This window comes from Pelobates fuscus, chromosome 6 (genome assembly GCF_036172605.1).
Source record: "Pelobates fuscus isolate aPelFus1 chromosome 6, aPelFus1.pri, whole genome shotgun sequence".
Classification (NCBI taxonomy): domain Eukaryota; kingdom Metazoa; phylum Chordata; class Amphibia; order Anura; family Pelobatidae; genus Pelobates; species Pelobates fuscus.
The window spans coordinates 260,619,651-260,636,374 of NC_086322.1; the positions used below are offsets into that span (position 1 = coordinate 260,619,651).

General features: G+C 40.1%; 1 protein-coding gene across 1 annotated transcript in view; it reads right to left on the minus strand.

Moving 5' to 3' along the window:
• LOC134615239 (proton channel OTOP3-like) overlaps nucleotides 1-15,565 on the minus strand; it is a 43,826-nt gene extending 28,261 nt beyond the window's left edge. Inside the window, exons 1-3 of the mRNA XM_063459726.1 lie at nucleotides 15,491-15,565; nucleotides 13,116-13,221; nucleotides 7,485-7,841 (exon numbers count right to left, since the gene is read on the minus strand). Coding sequence (XP_063315796.1) covers nucleotides 7,485-7,839 — 355 coding nt within the window. The 5' untranslated portion in view covers nucleotides 7,840-7,841; nucleotides 13,116-13,221; nucleotides 15,491-15,565. The remainder of the gene's footprint in view (nucleotides 1-7,484; nucleotides 7,842-13,115; nucleotides 13,222-15,490) is intronic.
• Nucleotides 15,566-16,724: the final 1,159 nt, after the last annotated feature.

The following is a 16,724-nucleotide window of genomic DNA, read 5'->3' on the forward strand; positions in this document are numbered from 1 at the left end:
ACATGCTAGAGGGAGTGGGGTTAAATGACACAAAAGGTAAGGATAGTATTAGACTAGTGACAGTTGCAGAAGAGGAATCAGTTGGGAGCTATTAAGAGTTTAATTGATACGCTTTTATGAAGAAGTGGGTTTTTAATGATTTTTTGAAGGAGTGGAGACTGGGTGAGCATCTAACGGAGGAGGGAAGCGAGTTCCACAGGAACGGTGCAGCCCTCGAGAAGTCTTGAAGGCGAGCATCAGAGGTGGGAGTACGGACAGAAGATATACGTAAGTCATCAGCAGATCGTAAGGGCCTAGACGGGACATACTTGTGTATAAGGGAGGATAGATAGGTGGGAGCAGCATTATGTAGACATTTGAAAGCAAGAACCAGAATTTTAAATTGAGCTCTATATTTTATAGGAAGCCAATGTAGGGACCAAGACAAAAATAACCTAGGATCTAATAGGTGTTTCCACCCCTCAGACCCTCAGCTCTTTAGAATGCAGCGCTATATCCGAATGAGAGGTGAGTGAAATCCTCTCCAAAGTGTATAAAACACTTACCCTCTATGTAACACTTGGTATATGGTGTACATACAAAGGAAACATGAGTGATGGATTTTCTTGAAAGTGCCCCCATAAGTCAATTCCTTTGTATACGTATAGATTCCCCTTCTCTCCCCATTATTTTTAACTACAACAACAAAAATGGTTTTATAAAAAAGATAGTAAAAAAACATTGGCACCTTTTAATGCAAGATGATCTCTTAAAAGAAATATTACCTCAAAAACCAAATATTGTTTTCAGAGGTGCACATAATTTTAGAACTATCTTAACTAGAATTTACACTAAAGAAAATAAACCAATGACTAACTGCACATTTTTAGGAGTAAAAGGATTTTATAAATGTAAAACGTGTATTGTATGCAAGAGCACTGATTCCTAGTCCAAAGTCACCCATTTTTTTTATTTTTTTTTATTTTTTTTTTAATTCTTTATTTTGGAGTGCATAGAAAAAAATCAGTTACAAATGTGTTTGTCATGCCCCAACACCATGTACTCACGATTTAACAATTAACATCAATTAACTAAGGCATGGCATGGGAGCACAGTGCGTATTTTTTATATGATGACATGGAGACTAGTTTTGAATATAAGTAGTTATAAGTTGAGAAACAAAAATGCAAGAAACTGCTTAATATGCAAGTTGGTTAGCATAACACACAGGCTACACGTTTTAGAATGTATGTGGAGTAGGGTGCCTGTTAGTCAAAGCTGTCTAAGCATTAATAAACAATAGGCATCCATATGCAAGAAAAACAAAATAGATCAAACTGTGTTTCTACGATGTGTACAGAGTGGGTGCTATTGGCAAGATAACGTTGTAAGAAGGAGAGGTTGCAATACCCAGCTGATGATGGGTCTTAACTAAGGCACAGTTGTATTCTTGGAGTTTGAGAATAGGGGGTGGGGGGTTGTCGAGTAGAGATCTAGTTGATATGCAAAGATGCTTGCGAGTAGACAGGTGAGGTGCTATGTACTAGTGTCTAAAAGCAACCCCCAGCTCTCTAGAGTACGCTCAGAAATTAGCTAAGGTCACATATAAAGCAGCTATATCCAGGTCATTAATTAAGTTGCCTGCAAACTTGTCACAGAAATGAGGTGTAAGGTTATTACCCAGCAGAGCAGTTTACTTGTGTAAAGGCAGTGGCGTACACACAGTCCATGGGGCCCCGGTGCAAAACCGATCCGTGGGGCCCCACCTACCATGAATCTCTCCCCCCCGACTGTGGGCCCCTCCCCCCGACACATACATACAGACACAAACACATACACACACACCCGACAGACACATACATACATACACACATGCAGACACATACATACATACAGAGACACACACGCAGACACATTCATACAGAGACACATACAGACACATACAGAGACACAGACACACACATACACACATACAGAGACACAGACACACATACATACACATACATACATACAGATACACACATACAGAAACAGACACACACACACAGAGACACAGAAACACAATCATACACACATACAGAGACACAGACACAAACATACATACACATACATACATACAGATACACACACATACAGAGACAAAGACACAGACATACATACACACAGAGACACAGACACACACATACATACACACATACAGAGAGACACAGACATACATATGGATACACACCACACACACACAGAGACACAGACATACATACACACATATACATACACAGACACAGACATACACACATACAGAGACACAGACACACATACACACATACACAGACATACACACATACAGAGACACAGACACAGACATACACACATACAGAGACACAGACACAGACGTACATACACACATACACAGACACAGACATACACACATACAGAGACAGAGACATACATACACATACATACATACACACATGCAGAGACACAGACATATACACATACAGAGACACAGACATAAATACACACAGACACAGACAGACACACACACATACAGAGACACAGACATACACACACAGACATACATACACACATACAGAGACACAGACATACATACATAGAGAGACACAAATACACAACATGTTTCCTACCATGTGTGGGTCCAGTGGTGGCTCAGCCTGTTGGGAAGAAATAGGGGAAGGAGGTGGAAGCTATAAGGGAACACTCATAGTGGGGTTTACCCACACAAACTACCAAGGTAGTGAAAGAGGGAGGAGAGAACAGTTGAGTGCCCTGAGATGAATTAAGAATTAACTTTTAATGGATATGTTTAAAATAAACATTCAGTGCTATATATATCAAAATTAGAAATTAGAGAACGGTAGTAACCAATTTTAAATTAATTGTAATAAATACATAATGTAGTGTAATATTTATTGGTGCTTAAAATTACTATTAAATTGGATACGAGTAAATTGGTGACGAACTTAGATCTAAAAATAAATAGCAGATACAAATGTAAAGACCTATAGCAAGCAACAGAGGATCTGTTCAAAAGTTTTCAGAATGCCTCTGGGAGATACAGACTGCAACAGTACAATGTTGCAGTTTATAATTAACTGTAACCAAAACTGTATAACTGAGTTCTATCTCAGGAAAGCAATATAGCTGTGACAGAAACTGTTTTACTAGGTTCTGTCTGAGGGGAGCAAAAAAGGCTCTGGATAGCTCAGTAAAATAGAAGAGAAAAACTCAAATAATACATGAGGGGTCACAGAGAGGACAAGTTTGCTTAGGTAATAGTCGTTCACCGCTTAAAAAGCCTTTCAGTATTGTTGTTGCAATACAGAGGCTATCTAACAAGGCTGTCTGAAACACTGGGAACGGATTGCCACATATAATACAGCCCCAGCGCCAGAAATGACGATTAGTTACCTAGGGGTGACGAAAAAAATTTGTGCTATAAATCTACCTAGTGACTCTGTGACCCCTCATGTATTATTTGAGTTTTTCTCTTCTATTTTACTGAGCTATCCAGAGCCTTTTTTGCTCCCCTCAGACAGAACCTAGTAAAACAGTTTCTGTCACAGCTATATTGCTTTCCTCAGATAGAACTCAGTTATACAGTTTTGGTTACAGTTAATTATAAACTGCAACATTGTACTGTTGCAGTCTGTATCTCCCAGAGGCATTCTGAAAACTTTTGAACAGATCCTCTGTTGCTTGCTATAGGTCTTTACATTTGTATCTGCTATTTATTTTTAGATCTAAGTTCGTCACCAATTTACTCGTATCCAATTTAATAGTAATTTTAAGCACCAATAAATATTACACTACATTATGTATTTATTACAATTAATTTAAAATTGGTTACTACCGTTCTCTAATTTCTAATTTTGATATATATAGCACTGAACGTTTATTTTAAACATAACCATTAAAAGTTAACACAGCCTGATGGGAGTCAGAGTTCCCACTCTGAATCCCTCCTCCTTTCTGTTTCCTCCCGCGCGGGCTCTCAGTATGCTGGGAGGAGTGACGTGCGGTCACTTCCTCCCAGCCGTGATGATGTCCTCACATGGGGCCCGGTTGAGCAGTTAAAGCGCTCAGCGCAGATCAGGCCCCCTTAAAATCCATGTCCATCGGGTGGCCCTGACAGCATGGGCCACCCGATGGACCCCTTGAGATGCGGCCCCGTCGGTTTGCCGCACGGGCCGGGGCCGCAAAGTGTGGCAGCTGCTACCCGGTCGCGGGAGGCCACTGTGTAAGGGTATGCTAACTTATGCCTACTTAGATGTAATTTAACCCCTTAAGGACCAAACTTCTGGAATAAAAGGGAATCATGACATGTCACACATGTCATGTGTCCTTAAGGGGTTAAAAGCAAAATAAATGTAAGTAAATGCATAAACAAAAGCAACAAACATGAAGAGTCCACTGGGTCTTCAAGAGCAGACCGCTGCAGGCCCGCACAGGCAGTGTCACGTTACAGCTGCTGAAGGTATGCTGACCAGCTCACCCGGTATCGTAGCGTCTGTCACCTGCCTGGCTGAGTGTAGTGCTGGTAGAGTCCCGGCAGATTGGTGCGTCAGGAGGGACCCACTCCACCAGCCCTTGGCATTGCATGGGCCCGCATTCTGTGCCCTCTGTACTGGTTTCCTGAGGGGCCGGCCGAGAGGGTCCATCAGGGTACAGGACTACGATGGGAGTGATGTCCTCGCAGCGCCTGGAGTGGAGGCTCAGGCAGCCGGTATCCTACTTCTGCTCGCTGGTGTGACAGTCCAGTCCAGGCATGCGAGCTGTGTCCAGCAAACCATACCACTGTGGGAGCCGCTTGCAGGTAGTTAGTGCAGCCGTGCCCATTGCAGCTCGCTCAGCAGCCAAAGTCATGTTAAACTCTTTAGGGTAAGTGCAGTAGGTGTCGGACCCCTCCAGTGGGGACCGGGATGACCCTCACCGGTCCAAAGGGGGGGGGAACGGGTCCTGTGAGCCGTGTGACAGAGTTGTTGTGCGGCAGCTGGCTTGTGAGCAGGGTGGCGGCCGTCCCCCCGACGCCTTTCCCGAGTAGGCCGCAGACTCCAAAGCTTTGTGCTGTCCTCAGGGACCCCAAAACTCCCGATCTTGGAGTGTGCAGTAGCGCCAACAACTGTCTGTGCACTTTGCTGTATTTTCAGGCATAAATGAGTTACGATCCATGGTTTCCAGCTAAAAGGGCCCTCATTTAGCTGCAGCCTCTCCCGCATGCGACCGGTCAGCATGGCGGTCAGGCCTCGCCCCCCCAATGTCACCCATTTTAAATCAAACCGAACTAATAAAAGTTATGTTAGCAAAGATTTTATTGGGTGCAATACCAAAAATGTCATTTACCTACTGGAGTGCCTATGTGGCCTCCAATATGTAGGTATGAATACAAGATGCCAAAAAACGAGATTAAGTGAACATTGTTGAAATATTAAAAATGGATATTTAAATCACTCGGTATCAAAGTACTTTATTAATCATAACAAAGATCATAAACTTCTCAATTGTATATTAATACAAAAATGTAAGATACCATGGAGAGGTGGAAATATTAAAAATATTTCCGGCAGGTTGGAAATGGAGTGGGTTTTTAATTTGCAGACCCCAGCCCTCCATGGCCTAAATGTGTATTTTGACTTGCATAACTTTTTGTGATCTTGTGGCAAACCTAGTCACTTCAGACTAGAAAACTGTGTCTTCAAAGGTTGTCCAGAACATTGCTGCCATATTGTGTTTAATGTACTGTACTTGCTGTAGAGAAATGTATCTGTGCTTGTAATTCCTATAGAATTCTTATGCTGGCAGCCGAAAGCCACTAGCATTTACCTAGCTGTTTCACGAACAGCTGTTTTACCGGCTGTTCGTGAAACAAATTATGTACCGAACCCTAAGCCCACACACGGAGGGTCGTGTGGCACCAATTACCGTAATTAAGTGTGTTCCTAGGTGCCCGTCGTTCGACTACCAACCACGCGGCGGTCGGACATCTTGGATCCTTTGTCTCCCCAGCGGTGTTTGGTCGTCGAGCGCGTGGAACTGAAAACGGCTACTCGGCGACACGAACACCGCTGTACTTCCAGGCCGTTTGGGAGCTCCGGTCTTCTCCTATTGTGGTTCCCCATCGGTGTTCGGTACTTTTTAACGAATTTAATAAGCAAATGTATTTTGTGCGGCGTTCGGTTGCTTTAGCTGGGATCTGAGCGGTAGTCACACGAAATGTGCACTCAGACCCCAGCTATCTACCGAACGTCCGTTCGTGCAAATAAGGTGAATATTATTGAAGTTGTAGATTTAAATGTGAAATGCCGGTTCTGCTGCACGGAGGGATAATCCACTTAACAGTGTATTTCAGTGGGAGTGTCCCTCTCGTGCAGCATTGCCTGATGGGAGAATTGCTCCAAATGCTAAGTCCCCCATGTAGTCCGTTACTGTGTTACCCCTGCTATATCAGTAAGGAAACCCTTTGCATGGGGACTTGCATAAATACTGGAAGCTGTGAATAGAGACCTCAGTTGACTCCCAGAACTGTGTTTCGTCCGGTTACTGGGGGATTTGGGATATTGCCTTACTTTTCAGCGTTGACTGTGGATTTACCTGTAATACCAGCGGAGATCGTGGGATTTAATATTGCCGCTCCCTACAGATCTCTTTTATGTTTTGATTTAGATACAATTTTATGGTTTCTTTACAAGTTTTAATTACATATTTGTGTGTCTCAGTATTTAACCCTTATATCTTACTGCCATTTATATGCTTTCTTATTCATTTTTGTAATTTTAATCTTATAGGCATTTATATTTGTTTAAATTATATTCCTGTGAGATTTATTTCTAGATAGTATATATGCCTTTTATCATCCTTATGTTTTCTGTTTAGTAATGGAATAAAAACATATATATATTTTTCATATATATCTACTCCTGGTTTATGCATCAGACTTTGTTCTTTGTGCTGTTTCAGATTTACTATCTTAAAACTATATTTCCCTTTTGATCAATAAAAAAATTAGGTCAGTTCCATATAGACATATTAAGATTATATTTTGTATAATTTAACCCCTTAAGGACTGAGGCAGTTGTACAAGTTGTGATCAAAACAAAACCTTGAATTTGCGCGATATGTCTGTTCAAGTGTAATTCACCTCTTCCATATTATGTGCACTCATATATCATTTTTGTTTCCAGGAGAAACAGGGCTTTCATCATGTTTTAGATGTACTATTTTGAGCTTAGGGTGTGGACTTTGATTTTACCAGTTGTATAGGACATTTATATTAACCCAAAGAATATTTTATGTCCTTCTATTTTGTGGACTAAGAGGGATTATTTGTCTCCCTGTATATTCCTTGTCTGGTTCTACATATTGTATATTGTTTAAAGATAGCAGCATTAACAAGGTAGAAGTACACATTTCTACTTGTATTTGTATGGGGCAGTACCATAACCACTAAAATAAGCTGAAGCGGTTACAGTACTATACTTAGAACCTACCTCGCAGTGACAGAGCTCCTGCATGGTGGTCCTTAAGTAGAACTGCATGTGATTTTTTTCGGGTGTACAGCAGGTGGTAGAGCGCCCATGCTGAGCTAACAAGCATGAGTACTAACAAGTAGATCTGGTAGTCTTGAGCTGCTATAGACCCATTACTCAAGATCATACTACTTATTAGCGCAGCTCCTACAAATACAACGTTCATCGTTAAGAGCCCAGAGAAGAGTCGTCCAGACTTTTGAGCTCTCCGATGGTGAGTCTGGGCAGAGGTACAATAGCGATGAAGCCATGAATACTCATACTTGATCGGTAGACCCTCTGAGGTCAAATATAAGCCTTGTCCTTCGATTGCCATGCCTGTATGTGAAGAAGAAGAAGAAAAACAACAACAAAAAAAACAAAGAATCATTTGAAGATCTCAAAGATCTTTTTTGAGAAAAAAGTTTAGGATAACGCTTAATCAATATTTCTTCAGATCATGCCAGGATCATTCACTGAAGTGAGAATTCAAAGTGGAGTAGCTATCTTTCTAGTTCAACTACTTGTCCTTAAATTTGAAATTCACTTTGAACTCACTTTGAATTCTCAATGTATTAAATACTATTTATTAATATAGTTGTATCTTTCTTATAATCAAAGTTTAGGAATGTTCTAAGCTGTGCACAGTATATCCTGATAAAATAATATAGTCCCCTTCTCTTTTTCTTTAGGATTTCTGGTTAAATAAAGACAAAATATTATGAACTGATATCAGAGGTGACCCTGTCAGTGTCATTGAGTATGTGTGCGTCAGTGAGCTTGCAAAAGTATTCATTCCCCTTCGCATTTTTCGTGTTTTGTTTCCTCACAACCTGGAATTAACATGGATTGTTTGAGGATTTGCATAATTTAATTTACAGAAAATGCCCAGAACTTTGAAGACGTTTTTTTTTTGTTTGTTTTTTTTTTATTGTGAAGCAAACAACAAATAGGACAAAATAACAGAAAAAAGTCAATGTGCATAACTATTCACCCCCCTAAAGTCAATACTTTGTAGAGTTACCTTTTGCGGCAATCACAGCTCCAAGTCGCTTTGGGAAAGTCTCTATGAGCTTGCCACAATATTACAACTGGCATTTTTGCCAATTCCTCCTTGCAAAACGTCTCCAGCTCCTTCAAGTTTATGATTTGCGCTTGTGAACAGCAATCTTTAAGTCTGACCACAGATTTTCTATTGGATTGAGGTCTGGGCTTTGACTAGGCCATTCCACCACATTTACATGTTTCCCCTTAAACCACTCAAGTGTTGCTTTAGCAGTGTGTTTGGGGTCATTGTCCTGCTGGAAGGTGAACTTCCGTCCTAGTCTCAAATCACGCACAGAGTGGTACAGGTTTTGCTCAAGAATATCCCTGTATTTAGCACCATCCATATTTCCCTCAGCTCTGACCAGTTTCCCAGTTCCAGCTGCTGAAAAACAACCCCACAGCATGATGCTGCCACCACCATGTTTCACTGTGGGGATGGTGTTCTTTGGGTAATGTTATGTGTTGGGTTTGCGCCAGACATAGTGCTTTCTTTGATGACCGAAAAGTTAAATTCTAGACTCATCAGACAAGAGCACCTTCCTCCATACATTTTGGGAGTCTCCCACATGCCTTCGCGCAACCTCAAAACGTGCCATTTTGTTTTTTGCTGAAAGTAATGCATTTCTTCTGGCCACTCTGCCATAAAGCCCAACTCTATGGAGCATACGGTTTATGTACAGATACTCCAGTCTCTGCTGTGGAACTCTGCAGATCCTCCAGGGTTACCTTAGGTCTCTGTGTTGCCTCTCTGATTAATGCCCTTCTTGCCCGGTCCGTGAGTTTTGGTGGGCGGCAGTCTCTTGGCAGGTTTGCTGTTGTGCCATGTTCTTTCCATTTGGTTATGATAGATTTGATGGTGCTCCGGGGGATCATCAAAGATTTGGATATTTTTTTTATAACCTAACCCTGACTTGTACATTGTCCCTTACTTGTTTGGAGAGTTCCTTGGTCTTCATGGCAGTGTTTGGTTAGTGGTGCCTCTTGCTTAGGTGTTGCAGCCTCTGGGGCCTTTCAAAAAAATGTGTGTATATGTAATGACAGATCATGTGACACTTAGATTGCACACAGGTGGACATCATTTCACTAATTATGTGACTTCTGAAGGTAATTGGTTGCACCAGAGCTTTTTATGGGCTTCATAACAAAGGGGGTGAATACGTACACACATGCCAATTTTCTGTTTTCTATTTCTAAAAAATTGTTTTATGTATATTTTTTTCTCATTTCACTTCACCAACTTAGACTATTGTGTTCTGATCCATCACATAAAATTCAGATTAATAAAAGATTGAACTTAAGGCTGTAATGTAACAAAATAGGTAAAAAGTCAAGGGGGGTGAATACTTTTGCAAGGCACTGTATAGTGAACATGTTGTACAAGGCTAAATAGGGCCCTGCAGAGAACTCTAGATGGAAATTTTCCCCAAGTAAGTATCTAATTAAGCAGACATTAGGCTGTTCGAGTAGGACCTGCCAAAGATGGGGTACATTGACGTTGTGGCAGGCAATGTATGATCATATAATGTAACTAAAACCCCATTACTATTTTTTGCCTAAATTAGGTGTTTAAAAAAAAAAAAAACTAACAAAATCTGTCAGTACCGAGGTTGATGTTTATTGGATAAGGGAGTACGCTGGATCTTCTTTTGTATAGTGTTAAGTTTTTCAGCAATATGAGCTACAGTAGTTCTTCTGTGTGATCAGACCAGATGGGCTAGCCTTCGCTCTTCAATGAGTCATGAGTGTGCATGACCCTGACGCTGGTTCATCGTTTGTCCTTCCTTGAACCACGTTTGGTAGGTACTAATTACTGCATACCTAAAACACCTCATAAGACTTGCCGTTTTAGAGACGCTCTGACTCAGTCGACTAGCCATCACTATTTGGCTCTTGTCAGAGTCACTTAAAGCGGCACTGTAATGCCGAACTTACCTTTCTTTAATCAATTCCTCTTCTCTCCCTCTCTCAGGATCTGTTCTTCACACCACTGTCTGCTCTAGTTTTCTTTAAAACATAAGACAAAGTAGGGAATATTTTTCTTATGGAGGTTTTTTTCTATGCCTGACTATCTATGACCAGCAGAGGAGCAAAGTGTGCTTCATTTCCGGTAGTTAGAGCAAATTTCCCACAATTCTCACGTTTCCTCCGTGTTCTCGCGAAGCCTCCTTTCACTTTACTTGAACGTCTTGTCATTTAGTCAGAACGCTGGCGAAACTACCGAATTGTATCCTAACAGAATGAGAACAGTTTCTCCATTCGTGTTAGAATGCAATTCGGGACTTTATTTGGATCGGAATTTCATTTGAATGAATGAAACTACGATTCTATTCGTGGTGCATCTTGCATCTGCTTAGAAGATAACTCCCTAATTCCCACGGTATCAGGGGACTATCTGCCGAAAGGCTGAAAGACCTAAATTGGTATTTTAGCCAAATTTACAAATACTAAGTAAAGATTACTTAGTATTAGTAAATTATGCCCCTACTCGCTATGCCGCAAGTAAGGGCATGTCTACTAAACAGTGAGCAGCCAGTGGCTGTTCACTGTAAAAAAAAAAAAAGGTAAGGATTGTGGGAAAATTGCTCTGACCACCGGAAAGAGGCTTAGGAAACCTCCATAAGACAAACAGTCCCTACTTTGTCTTATGTTTTAAAGAAAACTAGAGCAGATACTAAGAAATGAAGAACATATCCTGACAGAGGGAGAGAAGAGGAATCGATTAAAGAAAGGTAAGTTCGGCATGACATGACTTTAAATCCTTTTGCTTGCCCATTTTCCTGCTTCAAACACATGAAATTAAAGAACTGACTGTTCACTTGTTGCCTAATATATCCACCCCTTGACAGGTGCCATTGTAACGATAAAATCAATGTTATTCACTTCACCTGTCAGTAGTTTTAATGTTGTAGCTGACCAGTTTATAATATGGATATTCTATTAATAACATGCTAATCGAGGGGAAAATCTGATAAACATTTTTAAATAGTAAAAAAAGGATTTCCCCTTCCTGAGGTACAGTTTGTGTAAAGATGATTTTTTTTTCACCTTTCTGAGGTGCAGTTTGAAAACAAGTGAAAGGGTGCTTTTGCATTCTTTTATATCAATAGATTAAAATGACCTGAGCAAACTTGTTGGACTTGAGCTTTATTTATTACCCTGAATTAATTTGTCACTGAATGACTAAATTTAATCATGCTCTGTCACAGTCAAGAAACTCTTTACACACGTTTAATCTCTGGGAGTCAGCTTGATACATGTCTCACATGGTCATTCATGTGGGAATAATCTGGAGTTCTAAGCAAATTCAGAGTTACATTTTAAGATGCAACAGCCAAATTTAAAACCTTCGGCACTCCAGACGTTGTGGACTACCTCTCCCCTAATGCTTTGCCAGCATTATGGCTTTAAAAGTATTATGGGAGATGTAGTCCATAACATCTGGATTGCTGTAGGTTGCCTACACCTGGCCTAGTTCATGGATAATATGGTGCATGGAACAAATTGAATAAATCTATCCTATTGTCCTGTAAGCAATGCCAAAATGGTGTGTCACAAGAAAAAGAGAAACATTTAAAAGATTTATAAAAGGAAAAATATCACACTACTAATTAGAATCTGATAGGCAGATAAATGGCAGATAAATGTGGAAATAGAAAAATAAAGTTCACACACATAAAAAAAATCTAAAATAAACACAGGGGTGTAACCAAACCTAATGTGGAAGTTTGCCTAATGAGGAAAATAAACAAACACACATTTACCGTGCTCAGCAGAAAATAACCAAAAAAACAAAGTTGTATTTAGAAGACATAAAGCACAATCTGTTTAGTGCTACCATCATAACTCAGAAAACATCATACAAAAGCTGACACTTACTGACACATAGATACACACTGTGAGACACTGATAAACAATCACTGTAAGGCATACACACAAATACACACTGTTACATATAGCCATAGACACATTGTCACTCCACACAGATGCACACACTCACACACAGATACACTCTGCTAGAGGCTCCTATACATACAATGGCACACATGATCACACACACATACACACTGTGAGGCACACACAAATACATGTTGTGAGTAACTAAAAAACACACACTGTAAGAAACACTCAAATACACATACACATACATGCACATTGCTACAACCCATAAATACATATTCTTTCACACACTTACACTCTGCCAGACTTTCACACAGATACATGCTGCCAAATACATACTCTAATACACAAATACACAAATACACACTGCTACCTGCCAGATGCACATACATAAATACACACTGCCAGTGTAATACTCTTTCATACAAATACATACTGCTATAGGCCAGACAGACACATACAGATACTCACACACAGACACATACTGCCAGACATACACAGACAGCAAGTACCAGATGCATATAAAGAAACTCTCTGCAAGAGATACACAGAGGCTCTTTGATACACAGAGAAACACATGGGTACATTGCCAGATGCACAGACATACACAGATACTCATACAAAAATATAAAAATACTTTTGCTTTCAGTTATCCTCCTGCTTGCCTACCTTTTATGCAAGAAGGTGTTTTCCTGGGGTCGTACGCCTGACCAGATTACCGGCTGTACCCCCTGATGGCAACCCTGCCTGTAGTTAAGATGTGGCTGAACGACATCTAATTGTAAAAAGAAGGAGTAGTTTTTATACAACACATCTAAATCTAAACAGGTTAGTTGTTTTGCATACACAGGGACATTCTAAAATATCTACAGCTACAGTAGTGTATAATGTCATGCGTATAATTCAAAAGAATACTTGATAAACATAATGTGTAAGTTTATTTGAGCAAGGCTCATTTCCAGTCCTATTTCTGTTCACTTAAACTTTGTCACTTATATGCTTGTTTATATCTCTACTGTAAATTAAGCATTGCAAATTATGTGTGTGTTATATAAAAGAAAAAAATAGAGGCTAACGCACACATACAAAGTATCTATAACACAGTGCTCTTACAATACTCACTGCGATCACAAGCGTATTCATTAAACACTACATTTGAGCTAATTCAATTCCAATTGCAAAATTTAGATAAAATAGCTCCTCTGGAATAATGCTCAGGTCTACTCCTACCTTGGTTATTATAGCCTCAGTTTCGCAATTCAGATAGCAAAGATTTAACTCGTTTTTATTTTCCTGAACAATAATTTTTTGTCTACATTTTTACCAGTGGAATTTAATTTGCTAAAATTTGTAGTTTAATGAATAACCGTGTGTGACTCCATTTGCACATCCATGGTGTCTACAGTTTAAACCCTTGAGGACACATGACTTGTGTGACATGTCATGATTCCCTTTTATTCCAGAAGTTTGGTCCTTAAGGGGTTAAAGGGACATTCCTGGCATATGGACAGTTTTGTATGTTACATTCCTGGCATATGGACAGTTTTGTATGTTGAAGTTTAATTTGAGAACACATTTGTCACAAACATGCCCATGATGTTTACAAATTTGCATTTAAATTGCAATAAGATGGCCCTTCAGCCCTCCGCAAATTTTTTTTTTCTAATTATTATTATTATATAGAAAGCGCCAACAAATTCTGAAGTGCTGCACAACGGGTGGACTAACAGGCACGTATTTGTAACCAGACGAGCTGGATGCACAGGAACTGATGGATTGAGAGAGCCCTGCTCAATGAGCTTACATGCTAGAGGAAGTGAGGTATAGTCACAAAAAAGCTAAGGGGGGGGGGGGGGTGGGTAGAAAAGTAGGTTGCTAGTATTCACTGAAATTTCCACCATCTTTCAATCTTAAGGATTATAGCTCTTTGGGCTCTTTTCCACTTTTCTTGAATGCTACTATTCACTGAGGGCTTAGCGTCTTATTTTGATGACAGTTGCAGGAGAGGAATAAGGGTGCGGGGAGGGGAAACTGTTCACAGTTTAATTGATATGTTTTCATAAAGAAGTACGTTTTCTGAGATTTTTTGAAGGAGTGGAAACTGGGTGAAAGTCCAATAGAGAGGGGAAGGGTGTTCTATAGGAATGGTGCAGCCCTAGAGAAGTCTTTAAGGTGAAGTAATTAATGTCCTACAACTCCCATAATTATTTGAAGGCAATAGATAGCCAAGGAATCATGGGAGTTATAGTTCAGCAACATGAGATTGAGATGCCTGCATTATACCCCTAGTTCTCTCCTAATTCTTAATTTAATTTCTTACTCAGATTAGCAATATGCCTAGCAAATTGAATGTTTCAATTCATGCCATTACAACACACATACATTATGGTATCAGTCTATTCAATCCATTTCACAATTTACTATATATTATTTACCTACCTCTAATCCATTTGATCATCTTTCAGTATAGGGTGCACAGTTTGCACACACAACACACAAAATTTGGTATTTTTTTAGATGACATACAATGTCAATACACTAAACACAAAATTATAGTGAATTGATTAACTATTTGTCAAATGTAGGCTAAATAGCCAAGCTACTACAGTTGAATTTTTTGAATTTTTGTATTTTTTTTTTACCTACATTTTACAATTGGATTGAAAATTTAGCTCAGTGTTTAGTGATTAACCTCCATCCACTTTATCTTTAAAACATTAGAACATAGACATTCACTTGTAACAAAACACTATGCGTAAAAATAAATAAAAAAACTATCCATTATATATACCTTATTCTACAAATGTGTCTATAAAACATCTATCTAAACATATAGATCACATTCCTTATAAACTGATACATTAATGTCTATTATAAACACTAGTGCGCATTAGCATTAATTGAAGAGTAACACGAAATATAAAAACAGGATTATGAATCATTTAACTCATGCAGACAATGAAACAGTGAAAACATTTCTGACCAGTCATCATACTATATAGGCAAAGAAAAAATTATAATTTGTTTTAATGTAAGCCACTCACTGCTATTCTCGCCAATTCTCCGAAAAGCACTTTCTACTTACAGGATGTATGAGGCTGCTCCTTGTCTTAAGCAATGTGGAACAGACTCTGACTTTCATTGATTTTTCTTTTGTTTGCTCTCTGAATTACCCTCCCATTTTATTAATTGCTTCAACAAGTGGCTCATTAATTCCATAGCATGAAAGAGCCGCTGGCTGTCAGTTACATGGCATGCTGCCTCTGTTTCGTAGGAAACTTAGATACTTATAAACAGTCACTGAATAGGTAACTACAGTCAGTGCAGCAACACATATCTGGAAACTGTATGGTAGCTGACCATCAAGACTGTATTTACCCTAATTTCTGCCAAAAGGCCAGTTTCCTCAATGCACTCCCTAAATATATATATATATATATATGATGTGTGTGAGGAGGGGAAGTGGTTGGAGTAAATGGGGTAAAGGGGTTGTGGTGGCAGGACAGGGGCAGTGGTTGTGGGAGTATAGTGGTTGTAGTGATAGAGCATGGCCTGTAGTGGGAGGATAGGAGTTGTAGTGGGGGTAGTGGCTGTAGTGGGGGTAGTGGCTGTAGGGGGAGGACAGGAGCTGTAGTGTAAAGGATAGGGACTGCTTAAAAAAATACTTTTTGATTAAAATGTGTGTGCAAGGAAATTGGGATTGTAGAGAATGTAGATGGGGAACAGGTCTGTAGTGTGTGTGCAAAGGACAGGGGTCGTAGCGTGTGTTAGGGGGCCACAGTGGCTGTTATTTGTGTGGTTAGTGGGAGGAGGGGTTGTGGTTGGGGAAAGCAGGGTTATAGGGGCTGTAGTGTGGGGATAGGGACAATGGTTAAGGGATAGGGGCTGCAGTGGAAGGACATGGGCAGTATTGGATGTACAGGGGCAGTGGTGGGGGTACAGAGGCTGTAGGGGCGTGACAGGGTTGTGGTGGGCAGACAGAGGTTGTGTTGGAGAGATAGCAATCTTTCTGGGGGGTTAGTGTTTGTGGTTCGAGCATAGGGGCTGTTGTGGGTTGGTTTGGGGTAGGCCTGTGGTGGGAGAGTAGAAACTGTAAGAAGGTATTGGCTGTGATGGGGGCAGTGACTGTAATGGAAGGAAAGGGTTTGAAGGGAGGAGGACAGAGGCTGTAGTGTGGGATAGGGGCTGAGGGGCTACTTAAAAAAAAAAAAAAAGAGAGGGAGATGTTGCTATTTGCACCCCGGCCAGCTGGCACTGGGTGATTGTATCATAGTCTTG